General features: G+C 37.7%; 2 protein-coding genes across 4 annotated transcripts in view; one reads left to right on the top strand and one right to left on the bottom strand.

Annotated features, from left to right (window-relative positions):
* Positions 1-730: 730 nt before the first annotated feature.
* LOC117291110 (oxytocin receptor-like) lies at positions 731-21,130 on the top strand. Its single transcript, XM_033772639.1, has 4 exons — positions 731-973; positions 12,834-12,945; positions 15,544-16,784; positions 19,854-21,130. The coding sequence occupies exons 3-4, from the start codon at positions 15,722-15,724 to the stop codon at positions 20,075-20,077; spliced, it is 1,287 nt and encodes a 428-aa protein (XP_033628530.1). The 5' UTR covers positions 731-973; positions 12,834-12,945; positions 15,544-15,721; the 3' UTR covers positions 20,078-21,130.
* Positions 21,131-25,291: 4,161 nt separating this feature from the next.
* LOC117291282 (cardioacceleratory peptide receptor-like) overlaps positions 25,292-27,767 on the bottom strand; it is a 45,741-nt gene continuing 43,265 nt past the window's right edge. For 2 of the 3 annotated variants that reach the window (XM_033772915.1, XM_033772914.1), the window contains exon 10: positions 25,292-27,624. In XM_033772915.1, coding sequence (XP_033628806.1) covers positions 27,396-27,624 — 229 coding nt within the window. In that variant the 3' untranslated portion in view covers positions 25,292-27,395. Of the gene's footprint in view, positions 27,667-27,767 lie in introns of all 3 variants that reach the window. The other variant, XM_033772916.1, reaches the window with a different exon arrangement.

Genomic DNA, 27,767 nt, shown 5'->3' with positions numbered 1-27,767 from the left:
AAGAATATTCATTTTGGTTTTTACTTCGTGTTTGATATGTTTATATCCGTCCTGTCATTGGTGCTTGCGCTTTTGGATTCATCGTATTTTTTTTCTTTTCTAGAATACAATGTGATTTTAATTTTAAAAATTTACTCCTATACACCGTTGATGTACAATGCATTACTCATATACACCGAGTATAATACAATGCATTACACAAAACAAATCTTCTTTGCCTCAACAATTTGTGTACAGGCTCGTTTCAAACTGCAAATTAAACCAATCATTTCTATAATTCATAAATCAGTGTTCATTAGTATGTACACAGCCGTGCAGATGAAATAATTTATACATTGCGATCTCGATTGACAAGTAATTGAAGAATATGATAAAATATTCAAATATTTTTCTAAAAATTACATTCAAAGAAAAATTTTCATTTATTACTGTAAACAGTTTGAAGTTATGTATATTTCATGTTGATTTCAGAATGAAACCAATTTAAGTATTCATTATCTGAGTAAATATCTTGAGTTCTTTTTGGCTGCTCTCTTACGTCCTGCGTGACTTTTCCCCGTAAGACTGTCGCCTCCTATTGGTCCAATTACATGGTTCTCGTGCCGCGCTTGGCCCACAGCGAAGAGAGTGGAGAATTTGTGTTTAACGCTCTACACAGCGTGGTCGACAGAGGAATGAATTGACTATAAAACCACACACCTCGTTTGTCATGACACACCGACTTCAAATCTCCGCTGTGATTGGAACTCATTCAAACGCTGCGTGACGACTGCAAACAACGACGGGATACCGGACCATGCAAGTACGGCATGTGTGTTCACTGATAGAGACGTGTACATGTAGCCGTTATTATTTGAATCCTGATCGCTGCACGCGGATGCTGGTTCTTTTTGTCAGCGACTTGTAGAGTTAGTTGGACGGTACTAAGAGGTGAACTGAAGTGGAATGTGAATTTGCAGAGCAACCGAACTCCGTAAGTCTGATCCTTTCTTGATTCTCTGATGTTTATATCCTCAGATATGTTACATGAATGGGCGAGTATAAATCGGAAAGGCAGCAGTGTTTGTATTGGAATGAAATATTTAGCAAGCAGCTGAAAGTTTGTTTATCTGGTATTAGCTTTTGCTACTGTTGCAGATGGATTATAAGAGATACAGTGATCTTCCCTCTACTCATTTAAATTAGTTGGCGATGGTGACATTTCTTTCTGTACTTTGCTTGGTTGGTTTCAGTTAATTTTAATGCGTAGAGCAATGAAGGTATTCATTTGTTTTCCCCCAAGGACACTGTGAAAAAGGTGCAATTTTTCATTGTTACAACAAAAGTAGGATGTTGGTTTAGGTTAGAAGAGAAAATAAAACAACATATTTTATTTTCCAAGGACGCGGACAAAAGCTGGACTTTTGAGTGTTATTATAAATAACAAAAGTAGGCAATTGAGTTGGGGCCGGAGAGAAAATGAAAACAAGGTCATTTGTCAGGTATCAAGAAACGAACAGCACAAATTTTATTGGACAAAACGGAAAACAAACAACGACTGATCGTCAATTTCCTTTCTACTGGCAAAGCAGTGATAAAATCTGTATGTTTTTCTCAACCATACGTTCGATGATTTATATAACGTTTCAAAGACAGGACAATGCGAGCTTAGAAATGACTAGAATGGTTTATACTTAAAAAATACGGTCTTTTTTGTATGCAAATTCGTATATTGGTATGGGCTATAGACGATTTTTTTAAATTTTTGTTTAACTTTAAGCTGAAGGTAGGAATCTACATTCCTCTTAACAGTCTAGATTGTAGGATGGGTGGAAACATGCACCAGGCAAGGAGTTCCAAAGAGATGCAGTATATGGAATAAGAATAATAAAAAGCTGTTGGAATGGCTTATTGTTGTACATGTTACAAAACCGTACGTTTTTGCACAATAAATATTTTGTTTCTCTTCCACAAGATCAAACCGATGAGCATTTAATCACGAGCAATACACTCAAATCCCAAAGTTTTTTTTGGAATTGTCTGCACACTGGCGCTTTCTTAACACCCATTGGTAAAGAAAATAAAGCTATAAGATCATGCACAAACCCACCAGTCCAACAAACACTAATTTCCGCTCTGACACTATAGCCATAGGCGTCGTTTTATTCCAGTATTCGGGCAGTTTGAGGTTGTTCAAGGTGTATTTGGCAGGGTGAGCGGGTATTTGTAGTTGTTGGGTTTAGGGTGCACCTGCCCTGTGATATCTGACGTATTATTCAGAAAGGTCTAGTGTGCTTCATATCAAATAGGATCGCCCCAAACTCCTCCTGGTGGTTTGTCTTTCATGTAATTTAAACGAATCCCCAACCCCTCCGTTGTTTGGTATTCAAGCCTAAGGTCTGTATATATCTGCACGTCTGTATAATGTGTTCAAAGTGCTTGCTATCTTCAAATTGCACCAGCCTAACACCTTCACCTTATTACACGATATTTTGTATTACTTTTATTTAAAAACAGTTTTAGTTTAAAGTATGTATATTGCTTTGGACTAGACACTATTAGTAACTCAAACTTACTTGGTAACGAGCAATGGAGAGCTATTGATATAATAAAACAGTGTGAGAAACGGCTCCCTCTGAAGTGACGTAGTATTGAGAAAGAGGTAATTTCTCACAAATAACATTAACAAACTTCAGGCCTGGAGCTTTTTATTATGCGGCTGAAAGCACGCAAGCTTGTGCAATAAGGGTGTTTTTCAGATGTTCACAGATTTGCTTTTTTAATTTTTTTTTTTTATACTTATGTTGGGATACACAAAGTGAGAATACTGGCTTTTCACATAGGACTCTTTTCGTGTAAAAGAGTGAAAAAAACAATCGCTTTGTCCGCTATACCACTCTTGCAAAGAGTCATATGCATCGGACAACTTTTTAGAATGAAAGACGGGTACTTTAAACTCGATAGAGTGAAGTTTGTTCCAGTTTCACTCAAAAGGAGTGACACAGATTGACTTTCACACTCAAAGGAGTGGAACTGACACCACTCGGACAAGAGAGTGAAATTTTCACTCTTTTACACCAAGAGAGTACCAAAGGTGTCCAGTGCCTTTAAAGTATTTGTGAATCACTTTGATGCAGTGTCTAACGTGTAATTAACAGTTATTTCAGGTAACCATTCATCAAGTGTTTCCCTATTGTTTACAGCACCAAGCAGAGACGGCACTTGAAAAATTAATTTAACCAGTTTGGCAAATATTTTGAGCAAACAATTAACGCGTTAATATTAATAACCGGCTTCTTTCTACAAAAAAGACAAGTACCTTAAGGGGGCGGTACTCAAGGGGGCCAGGTTTACTCAAGTAGTGTCAATTAGAAATGCGATCCTCTCGTTGTAATTTTCTCAATGGTAGAAAGTACAGCCACACGCACTGAGGTAGCTGCAGAGCTGTCACTTAACGTACATTAATTACCTAGCTGACGAATAAGCATGGCGTGGATAAAAGAAAAAACTATAGATAAATAGTTAACTTACGGATAAAACCGTGTGTAGATCTCTTTTGTGGGAGTGTTTGCTCTGGAAAGAGAAGGTGTGAGTCTCGCGACGTTTCGAATAGGAGAAACAACGGGCTCTATTCTGAGCCTACTCTTCCGCAAGAGAGATTTACACGTGGCTGTGCCCGTAAGTTCACTATTTATTTATAGTTTCTTCTTATAGCTGATGAATGTTTCAGGTAAAGGAGGAAGACATATAGGAAAATAAACTAAGAGTAAATTCCTATCTGAGAAATTGGAATTAGCCGTTCCAACCAAAGGGACCTATGGTATATTATACGAAAAAGATAGTTATTGGCCCAACGCTTCGACACTAGCAGAGTCTTTCTCTAAGACGACACAAAGACATGAACAGGTAAAGTGTAACATAAGCTGTGAAGAGGAAATACAGGAACAGAGAGGGACAGTCAGAAAGCACACATAAAACAAACAAACAAACAAACTCCTTTCTCATACATGGAATTGTCGTCGGACGAAGAGAAGACCTACGTTACAAAGAAAGTTCACTATTTATTTATAGTTTCTTCTTATAGCTGATGAATGTTTCAGGTAAAGGAGGAAGACATATAGGAAAATAAATTAAGAGTAAATTCCTATCTGAGAAATTGGAATTAGCCGTTCCAACCGAAGGGACCTATGGTATATTATACGAAAAAGATAGTTATTGGCCCAACGCTTCGACACTAGCAGAGTCTTTCTCTAAGACGACACAAAGACATGAACAGGTAAAGTGTAACATAAGCTGTGAAGAGGAAATACAGGAACAGAGAGGGACAGTCAGAAAGCACACATAAAACAAACAAACAAACTCCTTTCTCATACATGGAATTGTCGTCGGACGAAGAGAAGACCTACGTTACAAAGAAATGTGTTTGTAAATTGAAAAAAAAATCGGGTTGCTGAAAAAAGGGTGATATCTGCGTTCGACAATATTTTTCCCGCATTGTTAATATTTTTGGTAATGTAAAGCATTAAATGTATAATTATCTTTCTAAGACTTTTATTTCTAAAGACATTGATTGTCAATCAGTTACCTCAAAAAGTTTCTCTGCGTTTTCTGTTCGTCAACAGCACTGATTGTTTCAACGTCAACATCTGTGCATCTCGTCTAAATGTTTTTTTAAATTGTGTACCCTCGTGCTTGGAAAAGTGGAAACTTAATCTATTTTGGTTTCCGAGTTACACAATCGACCACAGTGCAAAGAATGTTAATAACATCCAGAAATGTTGATGTATAGCGTTGGTAAGAAACAATCATGATGGTCGTAGATTCACATCAAACTTACACGGTCTAATGGTGATGATCGTAGAAAACATCCCTCAAAATATTTCTTTCTGAAATTTCATACTTGGTAAGAAATAAATAATATATTTTCGCGTTAGGCGTTTTATTCATTTTTGTTTTGGTATCGATACAATGCAACATTTGAAATCGTTTTATTTTTAACTGTTCTCTCGGCATCCAGATGGCCGGTCGATATCGAACCTCTACAGGTTTGTCAGTTTGTGTATATTATGGTGGATTACATAAAGTCCTTACACTGGCAGTAACTGTTTTTGCTAGCAAAACCAATTCTGTAATGTTCTTTTAAGATTCCAATGAAACTGTGCTGTTATAACTTGATTTCGCACAGTTCAGGTTTAAACGACTGTGTCTTCTAACCCATGCATCGGTATTCGATCTCGCCAGCTCTGTTGGCCCACCGTATCAACCTTTTGAACTCGCTGCTGTACCTTTTCATTCGTAATTGAGCACACGATCCATCAATGTTCATCTCTGTACAATACTAAATCGTAGCAATCGATAGGGGGAGGGGGAACAACTCCAGCCAGTATGCTGCAAAGTAAACATACATTTGAGCTGGTCCACGAGTTTAGAGACCTGCTGACGGTACAAATGATATTTCTTTTCTTTAGTTTGCCCAGACCAAACCTCCCTCTTTTTCTTGGTTGCACAAGCTAAATGCAAACACGGGATCAATCTGTGTCAAGCTTTGTCAACATTTGTTTTAATCATGGAGGAAATTTGCCAGTCTTTGAGGCAATGCAGCAACAACTACAGTGAGATGAAACATTCCCACATAAAGCCTTACTCAAAACCACTTGTGTTGTCAAATCTATTGCTGCCATAGCATTTATTATTATTACGGAATACAATATCAGCATTATTGAACAAAGACAAACAATGAAGTGATCTCGCAGCAGCTTTATTTGAAGTGTTTAACAGGTGTCGGCTATAATTTAATTACAACATTAAAACTGTATTACATTTATTTGCTATAAATTAACACGCGACCATGGTAGGTATTCTCATAAGTAGCACGATGAGTTGGATTTGTAACTCGACTTCCTTAATCATTTTTGTTAACTGAACATTTGCTTTTGTTTTATTGTTCAACTGTCGTGTAATTTGTTACTTCTTTTTTTGCATAATTATTTTCGATTACTTAATTTTTTTAGCCCCGGTCTCAATTGTAGTTATTGTATAGTCTGAATTTATTAACGACTATGGTATCAACATTTGTTTTCGTTAGTCAGAACAGATGGCAATGTTTGCAGCCGCTGCATTGTCTTAGTCTGAACTTATTGATGCGCATGATTTCACTCCTTATTTTTTCAGTATAATGACAATATAGGATTTGAGGCATTGCATGGTGAGGTATCAATGTATATTTGGTTTGCGGTAACACCATGTGTGTATCTACTTGCCAGGTAGAGTTGTTCTTAGGGAACTGTCTTGCTTTATTCTACTGCCGTGGAGTAGATAATCGGAGGTTCGGGAGACTTCTCAGTTCTGAAAAGAACTGTCCTGCTTTTTAACTATTACCAGGGCGGATGGTATAGAAATTAGACTGGACTACTACTTTAGCTTATAGGATCGTAATTAACTGTACTGCCGCGGAGTCAGTTCTGAAATTGGTCTCAACGTTTCGACTAGCTTGCTCTAGTCATCGTCAGGAGACTGTCTCTACCTGGTGTTATGGGACTACTTTTCGTATGATGGCGTAGTAATATTATGAATACTAATTAAGTACGGGGTATTGTACTTATACCAGGGCGCGGCCTATGATCGCCAGTAGCCGTTAGCCTGGTCTGGGAGGTTGGAGTCTCCGTCTTTAATTTACCTAAGTTTCGTAAGTTAAGTTATTAAATAAAGCTATTGTGTTCTCTAATAAGAAGTCTCACAAGCCTGTTTTATTTGAAGTTTGTGTACTAGTATCCCGGTAGGCTGACAAAGCCATAATACTGGCAAGTAGATACACACATGGTGTTACCGCAAACCAAATATACATATAATGACAATGGTATCGACTTTGGTTATATCCTTTTAAATGTTTCACGTAGAAGTTTACTATCAAGCAACGCTTAGTTAGGACTGTGTAAAACAAGATGTATGTGTTGATGTAATAAACCGGTTAGTTGACGAATACTCAGCCGAGCTGGTTCTCTATACAATAAGCCTTTTTGAGGTATGGCGGACGTGATAGGAGTGTACTGTTTCGTTAGGGTGTATACACACAAATGTACCCATGTGTTGTTGTAGCATTGTGTCCTCCATATGTCAAAAAGCCATAATGTCAAAAAGGCTTATCCGTATCGTTGCGTGATGAACACACCTGGGGCCAATTTCATAGAGCTGCTTAAGCAAAATATTTGCTTAAGCACAAAAATGGCTTGCTTATTTTACACATGTTACTGGCCACAATTTCATGACATGTACATTCCCTGTGACTGGTATTTAGCTGTTGCTTACTTTGAATAACAATTGAGCGGAGTCTTTGCCGGTAATCTGATTTTACTAAGCAAATCTTTCTTACATAATTCATCTTTGACGTCACTTCTTTTGCGTTTTTGTTTTGTCGATGAAGAAACAGAAGAAGAAGATGTCAGTATCTTTAAATAGATGCTTTCCTTTATGGGTTCATCATACATTATCTTGTCACAGCAGCGGTGATTAATTTGCTCAATGAGACCGTAAATTGTGGCATCAGGTAATCACATAGGCTAACTTCCAAGCCAGTATTACCGGTGGTTTTTACCGAAGCAGAGGTGCTATTAATCATTGTTAAAACCCCTGTCTTCAATAACAGCAAAACTATACCGGTATCCATTGCATCAAAATAGGGTAGAGTATTTTGCTCGTATGCTCTCGGTTTTGTTATATTAAAAGTTGCAATATTAATCTCGTTTCAAAAATGAGTGACTTATTAAGTATATAGATGATTCTTTCTGCATTTCAGTATCAAGGCATATTTATATTAATTTTGGTTTTAGCCATGTACACAGATGTGTGTTGGCACTGCCACTACTAGGGAATCTAACTCTTTCTGCTTTTCGTAAAGTCCTCATAAGACTCACCTTTTTCCAAGTTTATTTCTTTCTAGTGCGCTCTGATCTTGATGGAATTGCGCCTTATAAATGTTGATTGTTAATGTTATGTTATGTTAAGGCTCAGTACTTGTGGTTATTATGGTATTCGGATAAACCGTGCATTGTGTTGGTTTAAGTGTTTACTTGAATTGAAACAATAAGTGACATGAAACTGTCGTGTTAAAGAACACACATGTATTTTTGCTTATGCTTTGCAACGCAAAATCTTTCTCAAAAACTACGTTACTTCAGAGGGAGCCGTTTCTCACGATGGGTTAAACTATCAACAGCTCTCCATTGCTCGTTAACAAATTCATTTTTATGCTAACAATTATTTTTAGTCATTACCAAAAGTGTGCTTTTAAGTTTCAACATAATGGAAAAAATTACTTTAATATGTGTGTTGATAGATTACATTGTTTTTCACAAATATTTTTTTTAAGACTTGTTCAATCAATGAATCCTTCAAAAATGCGTACCCTAAATGTTTATTGCACGAGGACATAATATTAGATATACTTTTATGCACTACACTCTCATGGCGATTACCACATGAGACACAATTCAATGTTATATCAACAATTTTTCATATTTCAGTAAATATGAAAACAATGGCCTAAGTTGTACTTGTGTTCCTGTTTCATGCTTCTTTAGAGCGAACCTACTTACGATAAACTATTAAATAGCTTACACTCTCTGAGTTCTGTGGGCAGGATCAACCCGCAATCTGCTTAAACAGTTCGGTGTAATACCTTAAAACACAACACCGAGAAAATCTAACGACAGCAAAGAAATTGGAAGGCATTCGGAATGTGAATTTCTAAAATAACTCTGAGCACTTGCAGCTAACGATAATTTCTGACGATTGATATAAGGCAACATATTAATATTCCTTCGACAGAATCAGAGGACAAAGTACGAAGGATAAAAATGAACGATGGCCACTTAGAAAACGCAAATAGAACGTCAAGAACAGGAAGGGATACATTCTAGATGAGTGTACAATACGTAATGACCCCCTTTGATCGTATGTATTTATTCACTGCATTGATTAGGTGCAAGTTCTGACCTCACTATTAAGCTTTGGTGGATAGGGTAAAAAAGGAAGAGCTAGTACAACAACCGGTTTTTACAAGAGATGGAAGTTCCGCAAAGTTAATCAACGCAATTTCACATTACAGTGCCCACTGTGTAACTGGGTTGCTCCGTGCTTCGAATGCTGCCACATCTCGCCAAGAAAAAGGAATATAGAATAAAGCATTCAAAGGAGAAAGTTCAATTGAGTTAAAGCCATTATACACTTTCGGTAAACAGTATTGTCCAAGTCCCACACTTCGTGTATCACAACTTATATATAAAACAACAAACCTGTGAAAATTTAGGCTCAATCGGTCATCGGAGTCGGGAGAAAATAACGAGAAAACCCACTCTTGTTTCCGCGCGTTTCGCCGTGTCATGACATGTGTTTAAAATAAATCCGTAATTCTCGCTAACGAGAATTTACATTGTTTTACCGTTTTCTCCAAAAGTAAAGCATTTCATGGACTAATATTTCAAGAGAAGTCTTTCACCATTACCTTCTGTAAACCCTGTAAATTATTTGTAAATCTTTGAACTTTTTTTTTTTTTTTTTTTTTTACCGAAAGGGTCCAATGGCTTTAAACACACAAAGGAGTGCCATTAACTTTTTCTTTAATTTCCATTAACTTCTTTTCCTATTTTTCTATTTCCAATTTCCCGGTTATAATAAAAAAAGTCAAAATAAAATTAAGGCTACAAACGTTATTATAAACTTTTTAAATTCCAATGCAATTTAAAATGTGTTAAGTGCGGTCCCCATTTCAACAAGCTCGATACAATACAAATACGTGTAGGGAGGGTATGGCTACAGTCAGGTCTGACCTAGAATTATAGTTACAACATTGGAGCTAGGTTTACTAAAGGTTCAGGGGTGGATTTCACAAAGAGTTAAGACTAGTCTTATCTCGAGCTACGACTAGTTACTCTTAGAACTAGCCACACGTTTTGTATATCTCCCAGGACTAGTCCTGAGCCAGGACTAGTCCTAAGTTAGGACTAGTCCTAACTCTTTGTGAAATCGACCCCTGGTCACATTAGATATAAGATTGGAGCTTCATTAGGGTGCAGCCGTCGATTTCACCAGGACTTAGGACGAGTTAAATTCCGTATCCGAAGACGTTATAGGACGCATTGAACCCATCCTATGTCCTCGCTCGAGATGGGATTTATCCTAACGTTTCGTGAAATTGGCTGTAGGTCGTATTGTTTGGTACAAGATTCGTTCTACATTAAGGTCTGTGTCATGATATACTCAAGATTGGAGCTACATTTAGGTGCGGGTCACATTATACACGATTTGAGCTATATTTGGGGTTGGGTCACATAACAAAACATAGGTACAAAATAGGAGCTACATTTAGGTTCTGGCCACATGATAGTCACACGATTGGTGCTACATTTAGTTCCGGTCGGGTTACATTTGTACAGAATTGGAGCTATTACATTTATGGGCATGTCACTTCAGGGCCCTATTTCATAGAGCTGCTAAGCACAAACATTTGCTTAGCATGAAGTTTCACCCTTGATAAAAACAGGAATGCCAACCAAACTTCCACATGATTTTCAGGACAAGCAAACAACAGCTGAATACCAGTAAGAAAGCACTATGCAACAAATGGAAAATCGGTTGAAAATTCTGTTTTAATCAATGAAGAAATTTATTGTCCTTGTGTTTAGGGGGTTAAAAAGTCGTCAATGTTTTATAGGCCATTAAGTGCGCTTTGGTAAAGCAAGGTATGCCGTAAAATATCCTCCAATCAACTGAATACACTGTAGTCAAACTGTAGGCAAATGCTTCCCTTGAAAAGTTTATAGGGTTGGTCAACGAAGCTGGATAGTTTAAGGGCGAACTTTGGATTAGGTTTGGAGTAGTTTTTCTTGCCCAGGGGGCAATTAAGTTGAATTGGCAATTTGAGATACGATTCGTTTCAAACAAGAACAATATTGTCAGCTTCTCTTTTCAGACACCGAAACCGTGTACGAGCTTCAACCAAACTGGTAAATTATCTCGAAAATAATTTCGCTTGAAGCTACCGCTTATTATTTGGGGCACACACGTAGGTTTTTCCACAATCTTTTCTATTTTATGAGATTTTTTTTTTTCATGAGTAAAAAAAAGTTAGATAATACAAGAGTTTTGGATAGAATGTCGTTACTCAGACATCTTGCCCTGGGCACCTCCTCTACGTCCCTTATATGATGTTGAATATACTGCAGTAATTTTGGTCACATAACAAGTAATGAAAACCTCTCTCTTCAAAGGTTACAGGCTTCATCACTGAGGTTTCAACCTCTGTGATGAATGATGAACTGACAAAAATGTATGGAAATTGGGAAATTTTGTAGACATACGAAGGTTGGACAAAATGTGCTGGTTAAATAGACACTGATAAGAAACGTGTTGCAATGTTGGTGTTGTCGCTTGCTGGCCTACAGTCGTCTGAACTAATCCGTCTGAACTAATATCGATTAGAAGTTCAGTTTCTATAGCTAATTACAGATTTTACCTATTAATTAATGCCATCTTTAGGTATCTCTCGAGGCTTTATGCGTTACTGCTACAGTCACTTTGGAGGTGCCCTGGTTTCGCTTGTAGAACAATATATGCACATGGGCTTGGTTAAGCAGTTTTTTGTATTAAGAATACTATCTTATCTCAAAACTAAACGAAGAAAACCGAAAACTGTTTTTTTAGTTCACACGTTCTAGTCAACGTAAGAATTAGTCAGCATGTTTTTCTAAATTGTTGATGACGGAAGATGGTACAGTAAGATCTAACACCAGCAGACATAATAAGACCCACTATTTAGATGCTCGCGCAATCCCGCGCCTTCTAAAACCCTGAAAGTTTAACTATATTTAGACAAGGTACTACCTTATTGGTTAATCTCCCTAGCTGACGACACTTTTCTCATTTTTGTTTTAGTATGTCAGAAGTTAAAGGAAACAAGTTAAGCCTCCTCCCTGAACAAGTCGAGGACAAAAGTTGTGGACTGTAAATAACGTCAGGCTAGAACTATGTATCAAAACCGATTAGGGAATGTCTCTTGAACCATGCTTAAGCTCCCTCATGCTGCACCTTCAATCTCTAAAACAATCGATGGATCGTGTCTAAGAGCTGTGATTGCAAAGTATTGGTTTCCGCCTACCCATGAAAAACTCTGTTTATCCTCACGCTCACACATTCCCGAAGTCCCAAAACATCCACCAAGAGACCTACGGACCATGTTTTTTAATCTATCGCACGGTAACCGTAAAATTGTCAACAGCTATCTCCGTGGATCAATCATGGCTTAAGCACCGACTGTACTTCCTTGCTATTGGTCCAGTGGGACTGCCACCTTTTAATGGGCATCAACAAAATCGAACATAAACGAAAAAGGATAAAAGAGATTTTTCCCTAAACAAAAATGAAGACAAAACACCCGTAAAAAGCAAAAACGTGCTTGAGCAAAACTGTTGGCATAATAGAAAGAACCCCTATGGATTAAACTTTAGTTTGACTGCATGGGGGTTCAACGATGTAATGTTCTTGCCTTACATCTGATGGTGCATTGGATTCCACATTAATGTTTGGCAATTTATGGTTTATGGTTAATTTGAAAACACTCAAACAATTGCGGTCCAACGACCAAATAATTGTATGTTTAATTTACAATTTCGAATAGTACACAACAAATGTTAAACAAACCTGAAGACAAACAGATGATAAAATAACTGATTGAAATAAAAATGCTTTATCACAAAAGGTGAAAATTAGCAACTGTATACCAACTTGGACTTCAATTGTAAAGGTTTTGTTTATAGACATCTTTAATTAAACTAATCTGTTTCATTATTTTCTGCTCACAGGGCTACGGGTTAGAGTGCAACACACTTGCTGTTCTCTTGTCAAAGAAAAGCAGACCAGAATCCCAGTGCAAGCCATGCACTTCTTTTAGTGTCAGTGTTAATCGTTACCGAGGTAAGCTTTCTTATCAATCAAAACGGCGTATGATTTCAATTATAAACTGATATCTTCAATCGACTTAATAAGAACTTTTGTATAACTAGAGTTGAAACCAACGGTTCTTTTCAGAACCACCCCAACACATTATACATGGTGTTATCGCAAACCTTTCTATATAACTACGTTTACGTGCTTTAGTTTTTCTGTGCCAGACTTGTGAAGTAAAGTTACACATCTTCCTTAAGAAGCAAATGAAAGCAAAATTCCCGATAACGGCTATGGTATAGTTTGCACTTAAAAGGCAGTAGACACTATTGGTAATTACTCAAAATATTTATTGGCATAAAACCTTACTTGGTAAAGAGTAATGGGTAGAGGTTGATAGTATAAAACACTGTGAGAAATGGCTCCCTCTGAAGTGACATAGTTTTCGAGAAAAAAGGTAATTTTCCAAGAATTTGACTTCGAGACCTCATGTTTATAATTTGAGGTCCCGAAATCAAGCATCTGAAAGCACACAACTTCGTGTGACGAGGGTGTTTTTTCTTCCATAGTTCCATAGCAACTTCGACTACCAATTGAGTTCAAATTTTCACAGGTTTGTTATTTTATGCATATGTTGAGATACACCAAGTGAGAAGACTGGTCTTTGACATTTACCAACAGTGTCCAGTCTCTTTAAATATGTTCCCGAAAATACTGAAAACACATGTCACAAACTCGCTACAACTTGCTCCAATAACTGTCATTATCTCGTTTTCATTATTGGGTATGGCTGAATTTCCAATTTATTTATTCATCTCCCAAAGGGCATAATATTTCCCGCCACAGTTTCCGACGGCTATTATGAAGACCACAGGTGTCAAGATTGGTTTCAAATGAGATTGAAATACAATATCTGGTGTTGGATGTGGCCAATCTGAACATAAAGTGCAAAGCCTTAATGTTTGATTTGTTTTGATATAAAACAAATCCAGTTTAATAGACCAGTTTACCTAATTGTTGAATGGAGGGATAGTGTCTTTTTAGCTCAGATTACACTGTTCTTAAAAAAGGGTAAACGACACAAAACAAACGTCCACAGATTTACAGTAGAAAGCTTCCCTTGAAATATTACCTGCTGAGGCGATGAAGTTTTTGTAAAACTGAGTAAAACAGTTTAAAAACAGTTTTCGTCTCAGTACAACGATTTTACGCAACTCTCCTGAAAACATTGCTCTCTGGTTTTCATTTTTTATCTAAAGAAATTTGAAGACTAATGAAGCTGAAACTTCTACATACATCTCCATTCACAGTGAGTGGAGATATGTGTCATTTACATAAATGGAATATATTTTTTTCGAAATTATGTCTTGCATTTATAATTCAGCGTGGTTCAATTATAATATACGAGTTTACAGACAATTTCTATTATATTATTTTGAAAAACTACCAAAAGCTGACGTATAAAAATGATTACGATCACTAAGAACTGTGTTGGTATTCTATTTGTGTGAGCTGTTTTCTTAAAATAAAAGCATATATATATTAAGTTGTTTTCCCAAAGCCCTTGCCAAAGTTACGTCATTCATTCCAGACGATCGAATGAAAACATTTCAAACATCTTAAGGCTTACAGAACGCCAGTAGTACCAGTTGTTATTGATATTCCTTTATTGCAAAATGATGAATCCGTTCCCACCGTACCCGGAACAAAAACGTTTACAAGGAACATCAGCATTTCAAGTTGTCGTTTCGATTAGCTGTCAGCATGCACGACCACAGTGGGATTAAAAAATACCCGCGACAAGCGATCAATTAGCTTTAGTCTTTTCCCATCACAAAACATCGGAACGTCGGAACTACAAGCAAATTAAGCGCAACTACTTCATGTCAGGGTAGTACTGTGGTTCATCAAATCCGGCAACTCCGGTTTATATAGCACTCGGATCGAATTACGTATTAAATTTCACCAATAGTACAATCAAAGACTAGATTGCAACAAATGGAAGTTTTCTCAACTTTCTCAACGTTCTCTATACTTCAAGTTAGAATACATTTAGCTGCGATGTTGAGAACTCTGCATGGGATATAAGACCAGTGGACACTATTGGTAATTGTCAAAGATCAGTCTTCTCACTTGGTGTATCTCAATATATGCATAAAATAACAAACCTGTTAAAATTTGAGCTCGATTGGTCATCAGAGTTGCGAGATATACCTATGAAAGAATAGAACACCCTTGTCACACGAAGTCGTGTGCTTTCAGATGCTTGATTTCGGGACCTCAAATTCTAAACTTGGTCTCGAAATCAAATTTGTGGAAAATTACTTCTTTCTCGAAAACTACTCCACTTCAGAGGAAGCCGTTTTCCACAATGTTTTATACTACCAAACTCTCCCCATTACTCGTTACAAAGTAAGGTTTTATGCTAATAATTATTTTGAGTAGTGCAATAGTGGCCACTGCCTTTAATATCACTTTGAATTGAAGTTTCAGGGAAAAACATTACTGTAATACTTTCCTTTGTATTCCCCTTCTGCAGTCATTTCCCGGGTTAAGTCGAATTTATACAACAATTAACAGGACTTTTTATAAAAAACAAACTGTTTTTGCCTTGTCTTTTCTTTGCAGACATTCTTTGTTGGACAGAGAGAAACCATCGTTACACTTCAGGTGAAATAACCCGCACTGCTTTATTGTCGCATGACTGTGCAAAACAATGGCTTGTTGTTGTTAGTAAAAACAACTACCGCAAACAAAACAAGTTGAACACCTTTTTCGTCTTTATTGTGAGAATGTTGTAGGGAAGATGACGCCCTCGCAGGTTTTGACAACTCGAGTACCAGTCGTGGCAACCGATACAATGGAAAGTAATATATCACAAGAGGGCGCTGCGACGTATGGGCTTATGACAACGTCAACACCATACCATCCTACCAGAGACAACCAACTCGCAATAGTGGAGATCCTAATCACAGCTTCTATATTTGTACTGGCAATCGTTGGTAATACCATTGTCATTGCAGTTCTCTGGCGTAGACGCAAGAGCCTGTCGCGTATGCACTATTTTATCATACACCTTTGCGTAGCGGATCTGACTGTAGCTTTCTTATACACCTTGCCACAGATGTTATGGGATATTACGTACAAGTTCTACGCCCCGGATGTTGTCTGCAGGCTTGTCAAGTATTTTCAACTGTTCCCTGTCTATCTATCCACGTATATCCTGGTGATGACTGCAATAGACAGGTACCTTGCTATTTGCCACCCTCTAATGGGTCTGCGACGTAACCAAACGTTTCGCATGCGCGTTATGGTGCTCATAGCATGGGGAATAGCTGTGGTATGCAGTTTGCCCCAGTTGGCTGTTTTCAAACTGAAAAATCGCACCCCGAACTCACATCAAGAGTGGATGGATTGCCGAGCTAACTTTCAAAACAACGCAGGGGTGAAGGCTTACATCACCTTCTTCACCATGGCTATCTACGTCATACCCAGCCTGATTCTGGCTGCCATGTACGGTATGATCTGCCTCACCGTCTGGAAGAACATGGGCAAGAATTACAAGTCGTCTGACACCAAGACGCCGCAGCAACCAGCACCGCAGAAAGAGAATAACAACTGGGAGGACGACGAGACGGACAAACTGAATCCAGACCATGTTGAGATGCAACAACCAACGGTCACCAAGAAGGAGTCCAGCCAGAAAACGCAGGTCCAATACCGACGTCACGGGGCGGCCGGTAAGGTGTCACGTGCGAAGATCAAGACGGTCAAGATGACGCTGACTATAGTAACCGTCTATGTGGTCACGTGGGCTCCATTCTTCGTTGCGCAAATGTTGTCAGTGTGGACAACAGTTCAATTTGACTGTAAGTAATTTATGCATTTCCTTTTCTATAGTTGGATTGCAAATGACCTCATTGGTCACCATCTTAGATGTAACGTGTACGCGTGCAAGGATATCATTGATTGAGAGTTGTGCGCAGTGCCTAGACACGTGGTCAATGTTCCCTTGTTTTCATCAAATAATAATAAATAATAATAATAAGACTTGTAAATGCGCACATATCCACCCTGCTGGGTGTTCAAGGCGCAGTAAAACCAAAAAACAAAACAAAAACAAAACACAACACAAAGAAAAACAGACACAACAAAATTAGTCATTGAAAACCTGTGACATAAGATAAGTTTTGAGAAGAGACTTGAATTTTGCAGTACAAAGACAAGATCGAAGATTAAGTGGTAGAGAGTTCCAGATGCGTGGCGCGGCTGAAGAAAAAGACCTGTCACCCCATGAGTGTCGAGACTTGGGTTCAATGAGGAGAAGCATAGAACTTGATCGAAGATTCCTTGATGGAGTGTAAACTTGAAGCAGTTCAGAAATATAGTGGGGAGCCTTGCCATTAAGAGCTTTGTGGACATTGAGCATCAGCTTGAAGATGATTCGTTGAGAGATAGGGAGCCAGTGTAGTTGTTTCAGAATGGGGGTGATAGAACACGATTTTCTAGACAGTGTCACAATGCGGGCAGCAGTATTTTGGAGCCGTTGAAGTCTGGAAATCTGGTTGTTAGGAAGACTGTAGAGAAGAGCATTGCCGTTGTCAAGACGAGAAGTAACAAATGCGTGAATGACCTTTTCAGTGGCACTTTTGTCCAAGTACTTGCGAATCTTACCTATATTCCTGATGTGATATGATGATAAACGAACAATGTTGTTGATGTGTGGCTGAAGTGTCATTGATGAATCAAAAATAACCCCTAAGTTCCGAGCTTTCAGCGAGGGAGCTATCCGAGCATCACCGATGGAGATGTATGGCACTGAAACCTTAGTTAACTGTTGACGTGACCCAAATAGAAGGAACTCTGTCTTATCATCATTTAACTTCAGGAAGTTTTGTTGTGTCCAACGTCGAATCTCTTGAATGCATTTCTCAAGTCTTGCAATAGATGCATTGGCGTTTTCTTGAGAAGATTTAAACGTGATGTATAGCTGAGTGTCGTCTGCGTACACATGGTAATTCAGATTAAATTTCAGGATGATGTCACGAATCGGTAAAGTGTATAGCGTAAACCACTGCGGGCCGAGTACCGACCCCTGTGGCACAGAGTAGTTCAAAACAACAGGGTCGGATATCGCGGTGCCAATACATACATGCTGAGTTCTATTGTAGAGATACGATTTGCACCATGCTAGGGCTGTGTCCTCTATGCCAAGGTGATTCTGGAGCCGAGAGAGAAGGATGTTGTGATCGACAGTGTCAAAAGCAGCACTCAAGTCTAGCAGGACTAGTGCTGTAAGGTTACCATTGTCCATTGCAGAGAGAATATCGTTGCTCACACGGACTAGTGCAGCCTCGGTCCCATGGAAAGGCTTGTATGCTGACTGGAACACGTCGGACAGGTTGAAAGTATGAATGTGATCAGAAATACGTGATGAAACTACTCGTTCGATGACTTTTCCAAGATATTTTAAGTTTGCAACCGGTCTGTAGTTTTTGAATATCTCCTTGTCCAAGTTTGGTTTCTTGATGAGCGGCCTGATGTAGGAAACTTTGAGGCTATCGGGGAAACAACCGGAACTGAGGGATTCGTTTACAAGCTTAGTGATGTAGGGTACAAAAATATCGATGTTTTGCTTTATCATGGATGTTGACACTGGATCCAGCTCACAGGATTTTGAAGGAGATTTCATAATAACCCTTTGAATCTCAGCAACAGTCGCAGGCTCAAACACAGATAGTCTACACTCTGGTTGAAGTTGTGGCAATGTCTGCGACACGTTGTAAGGGACTGATGAAAATGATGAGCGGATGTCTGAAATCTTGGTGACAAAGAATTTCTGGAACTCATTTGCTAAGTCCTGGTCATTGTAAGTGGATGGAAGGACAGGGGTTTTGGGTTTGAGCAACAACTTACCAATTATCTTGAAAAGCTTCTTTTGATCTCCTGAAGATTCTTGCACTTGAGATGAATAATGGATGATCTTTGCCTGGTTGATCAAATTCCTAACTACTTTACATTGGTTGCGATATTCTTGTCGTTGAATCGCCAATTTGCCATTTTTCCGCCACTTCCGCTCCAGTTGACGGTCGATGGCGTTATGTGCATAATGTCGATGGCGCTATGTGCATTTCATCTATTGTAAAAAGGGGGGGGGGGTGACCACATTAATTTACACTAAAAAACAATAGTTTGATCATTAGCCACTTGATGAAAATCGGTGGTAAGATGGTAAAGCAAACCTTAATGGACTGTATTCGTCTTAGTCTAGTGCCAGGCACATTGCGCATGACGTTAGACTATTCTACGAAGTGCATGAACGGGTTTAAAACTTGTAGTGATTCACCGTTATTCGAAACGTTGTACCAGGCGTATTCTTGCCAATGTAATTCACCCTCTTCCGTTTTTTGTTTTAATGAAATTAATTGCGTTCTCAGTAAAAATGTTGTCTTAATTATCTCGCCACACCATTAACTGCTGTTTACAATATTGTGACGTCATGGACTGAGACCTGACGTGTATAGTTTGGACTAAAATATATCTTTAAACTCTCAAACGAGAAGTGAGAATTCAATGAAGCAGGAAAACCCAGATGTGGGAAGAAAACCGTGACAGTTTTTCGAGGGAAAACCCACGCAGTCAAGTAGGGATTGATAACCCTAACTACAAAGTGCCCCTGGTTGGATTCAAATCGAGCTCCCAGAGGTAAGACACCACTCCACAAACAAAGTTCCAGTCCACGATATCCAAATGTATGTTTACTTTTTGAATGACATAATCAAGCAGGGACTGAGAACCACAAAGTGCCCCTGCTTGGATTCAAATCGAGCTCCCAGAGGTAAAACACCACTCCACAAACAAAGTTCCAGTCCACGATATCCAAATGTATGTTTACTTTTTGAATGACATAACTATTTTTTTCACTTTTTTTTTTACAGCTTTGTTCTTTGCCATTGCGCTCCTGCTGACCAGTCTGACGAGCTGCATCAACCCCTGGATTTACTTCGCATTCTCCAGCAACGCCGGGCGAGATATCAAACAGACCTTTGGCTGTTTGAAAGTTTCACGGCAAGATAATGGTCTTGCTTCCGATAAGACTCACCACGACGAAACTTCGAGTCGTTTCGTGTCTACAACGGGCACTGCTTCCGCTCACATGTAGACCACAGACAACGATTATACTAGTTTCATGTACACGGTTGATTTGCTTTGGATTCCGGATGGAATTCAGTGCCAGGCAAGGCAACACCCCTCCCCGGATCGAAAATGATCATTGCAACAGCTGCCATGTCTGCTCACTGTTGGCTTAATTTGGTTTTGGTTTGGCATGGATTCATTGCAAGTCAATCTTGTAGAAGAACTCATGAGTTTAGAACTCAACAGGAATTTCTCTATTTACAGCCGCTACTGTTTTTATGGATTCATTTATCCAACCTTTGTATTATAATTACCTCTGTTTGGTCATTATTATTTTTACCTCATTTTTGTCTCTGAAAGGTCACCTATTTATTGAAAACGACTGAAGCAAAGTGTGGTTGTCTGATTGGTTTTTGAGAACGAGTGTTTCTTCATATATATTATATTATTTTGTTTACTAATGTTTTGTTTCTGTTTTGGAAAACTTGGTTTAATTTACTATCGATATTCGTAATAGATACTAATTGAATGCAATGGGTTTTAGAGTGAGTAATTGTACAAATTCATATGAGGAGTAATCTGGAACAGTTTTGCTGAAACATTATAGCAACTCGTCCATTGGATCTTAGGTTTTGTAATTTTAACAATTATTTTTCGAAATTTTCTTCGAGTTGATTTCGACAATTCAATAATATTTGTCAAACTTATTCTTTGATGCACAGCCATGTTTTACCACCAGTATGTCTCTTCAAAGACGTTTATAAGTTCGATTTTCCTTTTCGGATGCGTAAGCTATCATCAAGAATTACACGCAGGCCATCATGGTCATTGCCCCTGGCCTTGGTGCCCTTCAAATGTTTCGCATTTTCCAATGGAAATGCCCTTTGCAAAGTGAAAATGGCCTTGCCCTTTCAAAGATGAAAGTTCCAAGCCTATAACATGATAAAGGAGTGAACTCTCAGAACTGGTGCTAACCATCCACAGAAAACATTAAATACACCTTCCATCCTCGATAACGTCTGGTTTGAAGTCGTTTTGGTAAAAACTTGCATTGCAGGGGGGGGGGGGGGGAACCAAATAAGCAAATTCTACTTGTTTTTCCACGAACACATCAAAACTAGATATAATGGGTCATTTGTAAATGTTTGAAAATCCACTGCAATTACAGTTGATTTTACGTAGCAGTTTGAGATGAAAAAGATGTTTGCACTCTTAAAAATACCGTACAGTCACACGATATTATTGATCAAAATCAATTAATAAATAACTTTTTAATTATTTCAAAATCTGTATACTGGATGCATCAATAAATGGTTCATAATTTCAATAGATATTCCATGCATATAACCGCTGTCCAGACCTTGAACACTATTGGTAATTGTCAAAGACTAGCCTTCATAGTTGGTGTATCTCAACATATACATAAAATAACAAACCTGTGAAAATTTGAGCTCAATCAGTCATCGAACTTGCGAGATATGAATGAAAGAAAAAAACACCCTTGTCACACGAAGGTGTGTGCGTTTAGATGGTTGATTTCGAGACCTCAAGTTCTAAATCTGAGGTCTTGAAATAAAATTCGTGGAAAATTACTTCTTACCCGGAAACTATGGCACTTCAGAGGGAGCTGTTTCTCACAATGTTTTATACCATCAACCTCTCCCCATTACTCGTTACCAAGAAAGGTTTTATGCTAATAATTATTTTGAGTAATTACCAATAGTGTCCACTGCCTTTAAGGCATAGCCTCTGATTTTTAACACAAACCATCCCACTACTACAAAAAGTGAGGGGGGTTCGCTGAGGTGTTTTTTATTGTCAGTGTCGACAAATAATGGGCTGATGTAAATTTATGACGGCGCATAATTCTGGGCATGCGCACATTATCGATAGCGACGGATTTTGCTTGGCGAGTCTGCTGCCACCTGCGGTCATGTTGGTTTAGGTAGATGTCTTATAGTTTGTGTATTCGTAAAGGACACCAACTTCATTACTTGATGTTCGCTATTTGTGTAATTCAATTGTGGTTTGAAAAACAAAAAAATCATGTACTAATTTAATCTTTTAAAAAATATCACTATGGGACTTACTTAATGTCCCCACAAGATTAACACGAATGTGTATGTTGGTAATGATTGATGGTTGAGCATGCGTTTCGGTTACTAATTAACCTAATTGCAGAGAGGAGATGATTTAAGGAAAATGGGGAATTAAAGGAAAAGTTGAATGTTTGTTGAGGGAATTGTTGAATGGAAGTCAAAGAGACATGAAAGAGAAAACATAATCAGACGTGATCAAAACGAGTGAGAGAGAATGGTTTGCATAAGTAGCTTATTTTGTAAAATGTAAATCTTAAAAACAAGTAAATATTATATAGAGGATAAACTTTATAAACAAAATGGTTTCGAAATTATCAAATCTGTGTTAATCGTTTTGCTTGAACAAATCGATGGTTAGTTGCGGGTCTTCAAAGGTAGGTATCAATATATATTATTTGGATGTTTGTACACACCTATAGGCCCTTTTCAAAACGACGGCTTCGGCTTTGGATTCTGCTCAGGCTAGCTTGGCCCCGCCGGTTATTTTGACAATTTGCGCGTGCTTTGCGTTTACGCGCTCAGGGCTCCAGACGAGAGAACGGAGCCTCAAGCCGAATCCACAGCCGAAGCCATTGTTTCGAAAAGGGCCCTAGACTTAGAGGATTAGGAATGGTGCCAACATGGGTGTAAGGATTATCAACGTTGTGCACAGGAGACAATACAATAAGTTGAGCCAAACCTTCAGCTGCTGAAAGAGTTCAAGAATGTTTAGATTGAATTAAAGTCGAGGGGACAAGCAAAAATTGCAAACTGATTTCGTGCTGCATTTGATTTAATAATCTGGGATAAGCTTCTGATCAGATGTTGCGCTCAGTGGATGTGATGAAATGAGGATTGAGTAATAATAACACGTAACACAAGTTAACTAATGTATTATGTATGTAGCCATTTACTTTAATATTTAAATTTATGGTAGCTTTGTTACAGGTGTATTCCGAAAATCTATTAAAACTAACTAAACTAAAGTATGTTAACCACTTTTACTGGTATAATATTATAATATAATATAACTGATTTACACAACATATATATTGAACAGTTTGGCCTTCGTTGATAAGGCTTTTATAAATAGTAACATATGATTACTCAATATACATAATTCATTTACAAACGATGCTACTATATCTAACCCTTTATTACGACCGAGCTTTTGTGGGAATATGTGGACTAGGAGAGGTACAAAGTACGCCCTCTATTTCTTCACAAGTCTCGACCGATTTGTATTAAACTTGCCACAAATTATACATGACTGCGTCAATCCACAAGAGTTCAATTTTATAGCATTTGTTGTTGTTGTTTTGGTAGTTTTGTTGATCCATTTTGGGTCAACAAATCGTATTTATTCCCCATCCGTACTCTTTGATCAAAATGCTATTGATATTTACAAACCTGTTTATTTTGACGTAATTAATCAAAGTGGTATTATGCACATTTAATACTTGGGTCGCGGCTGTGGGCGCTATATCAAAAGTGTAACCCATTTTTGGGGGGAAACGAATATTTGAAGTTTTCAATTTCCCGTGGCTTAGTCATACATGTCTGACGATTCCATGTTATTTCTTTACCTAACATGTTAGAAAACAACACGTTAATTATATGCCATTGAGAGAACAAATTGTTTACACTTTGATTCAATAAGTACAATGTGACAGTGAGAAAAAAAAAGAAAAATAAAGAAGAAGTCATACTGTTGTGTATGGTGATTAGATGCAGCTTTAAAGGATTCGGGTACTTTTTCAAAATGTCCACAGATTTACATTAAACTTACAGGGTTTGAAAATAATGATAGTGGAAAGCTTCCCTTCATCTAAGGTTGTGTAGTTTTTGAGAAATAAGTAAAACAAGTCACAAAATAATTTTCATCTCATGAGACCAAAATTATTTCAGCATGCGAAAAAATTCCCTTTACCAGTTATGATATTATACAAAAACCATAGCATAACTTGTTAATACGTTTTTACATACTAAAACTGAGACGAAAATTATTACTTTTACTCATTTCTCAAAAACTACAGCACATCAGTAAGTAAAATTTCAAGGGAAGCTTTCTACTATCATATTCTTCACACCGTGTGAGTTTAATGTAAATCTGTGGACATTGTGTTTTTTGTTAGTAAAAAGTACATAATAATACCCTCAATATTTGTGTATGCTTATTTGTTTAAGTTCAACTTGCCAATAAGATCCACGTATGAGGTAAGAGCAAAAATGAGTATCTCTGTTTCTTCGTAAAATCCATATATCTTTTACTTTATATGACTAAATTCGGTATTAATTTTTAGTCATAATCAGGGTACACCTTTAAAAACACATCGCTGTGAAGTTTCAACTTCAGTTTCAAGTTCAGTTTATAAGGTACTTCATAAAGCAAATTTGTTCAATTTTTCTCCATTTTAAAGTGGGTAAATTATGTTGTGAGTTAATCAGAGTTTGGAGCCTCCCTTCTTATAGTTGAAGAGTTTGTTTGTATACGCTTAATATGCTGAAAATTTCCTTGGACATTATGTTTACATTTCACCCCTTAAGTTTTTCTCCGGCTCTCCTTCTATTACACGTAACAGAATTCCAATGAATTCGACGCTTGCACCTTAACGACCACACAAATACAACACCTCAAACGCGTAATATTTAACTTTTGCCACTGAAGGTTCAGCAGAAATAGGTTCATTTATAAACTATTCCTAAACTTGTATGAGACTTTGAATAATTATGTTATAAAGTGTAAAGTCGCGAAAAAATATGTTGTTGTTGGTACTTGGCAGAACAATTTTCTGTTGATGTGTTTTGCATTGTAATTAAATACAGGATACACACTTTTTCATTCCAAGAAAAAAAGAAAAAAGAAAAAAAAAAGGAAAATCAAAAACGAAAGTAAAAAACATCTGAACAATAAACCAACAAGCGTTCATCCTTTCAGTATACCACTCCTGGCTCAAAGTCACATTTCTTTCACGATTAACGTTTATTTCTTGGTCCCTAAACTGTACCTCTCCAAACTACCTCAAAAAGAAGAGCTCACAGTCATATACCATTGTGATTATTATTAAAAGTCAAACACGAACAATACTTTAAATAAGAGGCTCATTATTTTGTGTGTCACGTAATAGACGGGCAGGTCTTAATTGATCGGGTTTTTTTTCCCGCATAACCCAATGTGATTCTCTCAGAATAAAACTTTGATCGCGCCATTTTTGGGAGTCAAATTCCCGTGTATACTGTGTATAAAGTGCAAAATGTTAAGCGACACGCACGCATTTAGACGCACACCATGGTAAAAATTCATAGCAATGCTAAACGGTAAGTGCCTGTAGTAGAACAAAGTTGCTAAGGGGTAAACGTATTTTACTGGTTTTAGCAAAACACATTGGTGGTCATCTTACAAGTGCGTTCACCATGGATGTGTAATGTCACGGCATTCATTTTTGTGCAGTAAGCACCGGAAGATGAGCATACCTTTTGATGTGTTTAAAATTAGCAGCGCTATGAAATGGAAATCGTACAGGAAGCACATAACTTATAATTCAAGTCCGAAAAGTGGTAGTCTTTGAGCAGAACGTTGCTGCCTATTATGGTGTGTCTCGTCGTCTGTATATAATGAAAATGATGACCAAAACTTTCGATAAATTAATGTTCATAGTAAGTTTATAACTATACTCCTTCATAGATAAGTTGTACTGTTAACTTTTATATCCACAGTAATATTACAAATAGGCATAATAACCTGACATTTATCACGTCATGATATGGAGGTTAGAGTATTGTAAAACATTGGTATAATTATAACATGGTGACTTAGATTAAAGTGATACGGTTGGCGTATTAGTTAAATTAAAACGTGTTTTACCTCTCAAGTTATTATGTTATTGTTTCAAAGACTTGTAGAACCATTCAACATTGTACACTAAAACCATCACACAGTCAAACATCTCGTCAAACTTTAATGGAATATTTAGTTTTGGAACTGAAAAGAACACAAACTTTAATGCGAGTAATATGAGTAACGACAACAATTTTACAAATAGAAAGAGAAAAGAAAACAAGAAATGAACTGATCGGATGAGTGTATGAAAATAAGACTGTATTATGACATTTTGAAACGGTCTAAATAAGCACTGAATGGGAGTGGAAATTACAGTACACATCAAGCTATTCAAAATATTTTGTGTACTGTATTTTATATAATAAATGTTTCTCTCAAAAAACTACTTGTCAATATATATACTTTGTATTTTGTTCACGAAAAACCCCCAAAACATGATCATTGTTTGAAATCACAATACAAAACTTATACAATATTGTATCACAACTAAAAATGACAGTGTTTCTTGCCTCACTAAAATCGAATACATTTGACCAAATTTAAAATAAAGTTTCCAATAAATGGACACGTTTTTTTCCAATTAATTATTTTACACTTTTAGTACATGCCGAATGCGTAAAGAAGCGCATGACATTTCCACGTTTGTCATTTTTAATGGTGGGAATCCTTTCCCTTCCTGTTTTCACGAATAAACCTTTACCGAAAACCGGTATGGTTTTTAAGAATTTGTTTTGTATGAATTTACGGCTTTTCGGTTATTTGTATTATTTTAGTCCGTTCTTGCAAGTTTGCATTTTCAAGAATGGTAAAACGGTTTTTCTCAAGCTAACCACTTGAGGGCAGCAGAGGTTCTTTCCGGGCAAGATCATCTGTCATATCAAACCACCAAGAGTGCAGCAGTCAGACGTAATGTTTAACATGGTAGAATAATACCGTGTGAGGGCACAAGTCGGTATGTGCCTCGGTATTAAACTAGCCTGAACGTCTGACGTCGAGGCTCGTGATTTACGCCATCCATAATCACAATTCACCTACATTCATATGCAGACGACCGTGTGCAGCTTCAAAATGTCACCACGGACAAACCAAAACTTACAAAGACAGCTTACGTCACTGCTAGTTTATCCAATGAAATTGTTATATCCAATGAAATCACTGATTTTGAAAAGCAATCACCTGTCTTTTTGCCCGTCGCGGATAAAAACATGGGAATAGTGTTAAACAGCCTTAGGTCGCAACGTTCACCAAATAACGTTCGCCTGTGAGGCCGTTTTACTTACTATATAAGCCCAATGGCGTTAGGTTGCCAGGACAGAACATGGTGGTAAGAGGTATTGGTCTCACGGCCCATGCGCTAGTCATACATAAGCCCAGTGGCGTTATACTGCCATGACAGGTATTGCTCCCTGCGCTATAGTTAATAATTACATAGCACTATTGGACAGATCCCTGGAGTGATCACTGTTGCTCGTCCTTCCTGGTGTGTACACGTACAACGGTCGAGTGTGTCCTCGGTGTGTGCCACTAGCGCCCTCAGACATGTCTGTCAGGTTAGTGTCTGTACGCAGTGTAGTAGAGCGTCCGTACCTGGAGGGCCGCCATGATTTACAGCAACGCAGCTTCGTCGCCATCCAGTTGATCACGCTGAATCGTCTAGTTTTTGTGTTAAGTAGAAATAGTAGTTTTCAGATCACTCTGAGAGAGATAAATACACAAAGACCAGCACATAAAGAGAACATGACTAAAATAAATGGTTACTACTAATAACGTAAATGGTTACTATCAACATAAAGGGA

This window comes from Asterias rubens, chromosome 6 (assembly GCF_902459465.1).
Source record: "Asterias rubens chromosome 6, eAstRub1.3, whole genome shotgun sequence".
Classification (NCBI taxonomy): Eukaryota; Metazoa; Echinodermata; class Asteroidea; order Forcipulatida; family Asteriidae; genus Asterias; species Asterias rubens.
This window is presented reverse-complemented; position numbering and strand designations above follow the sequence as displayed.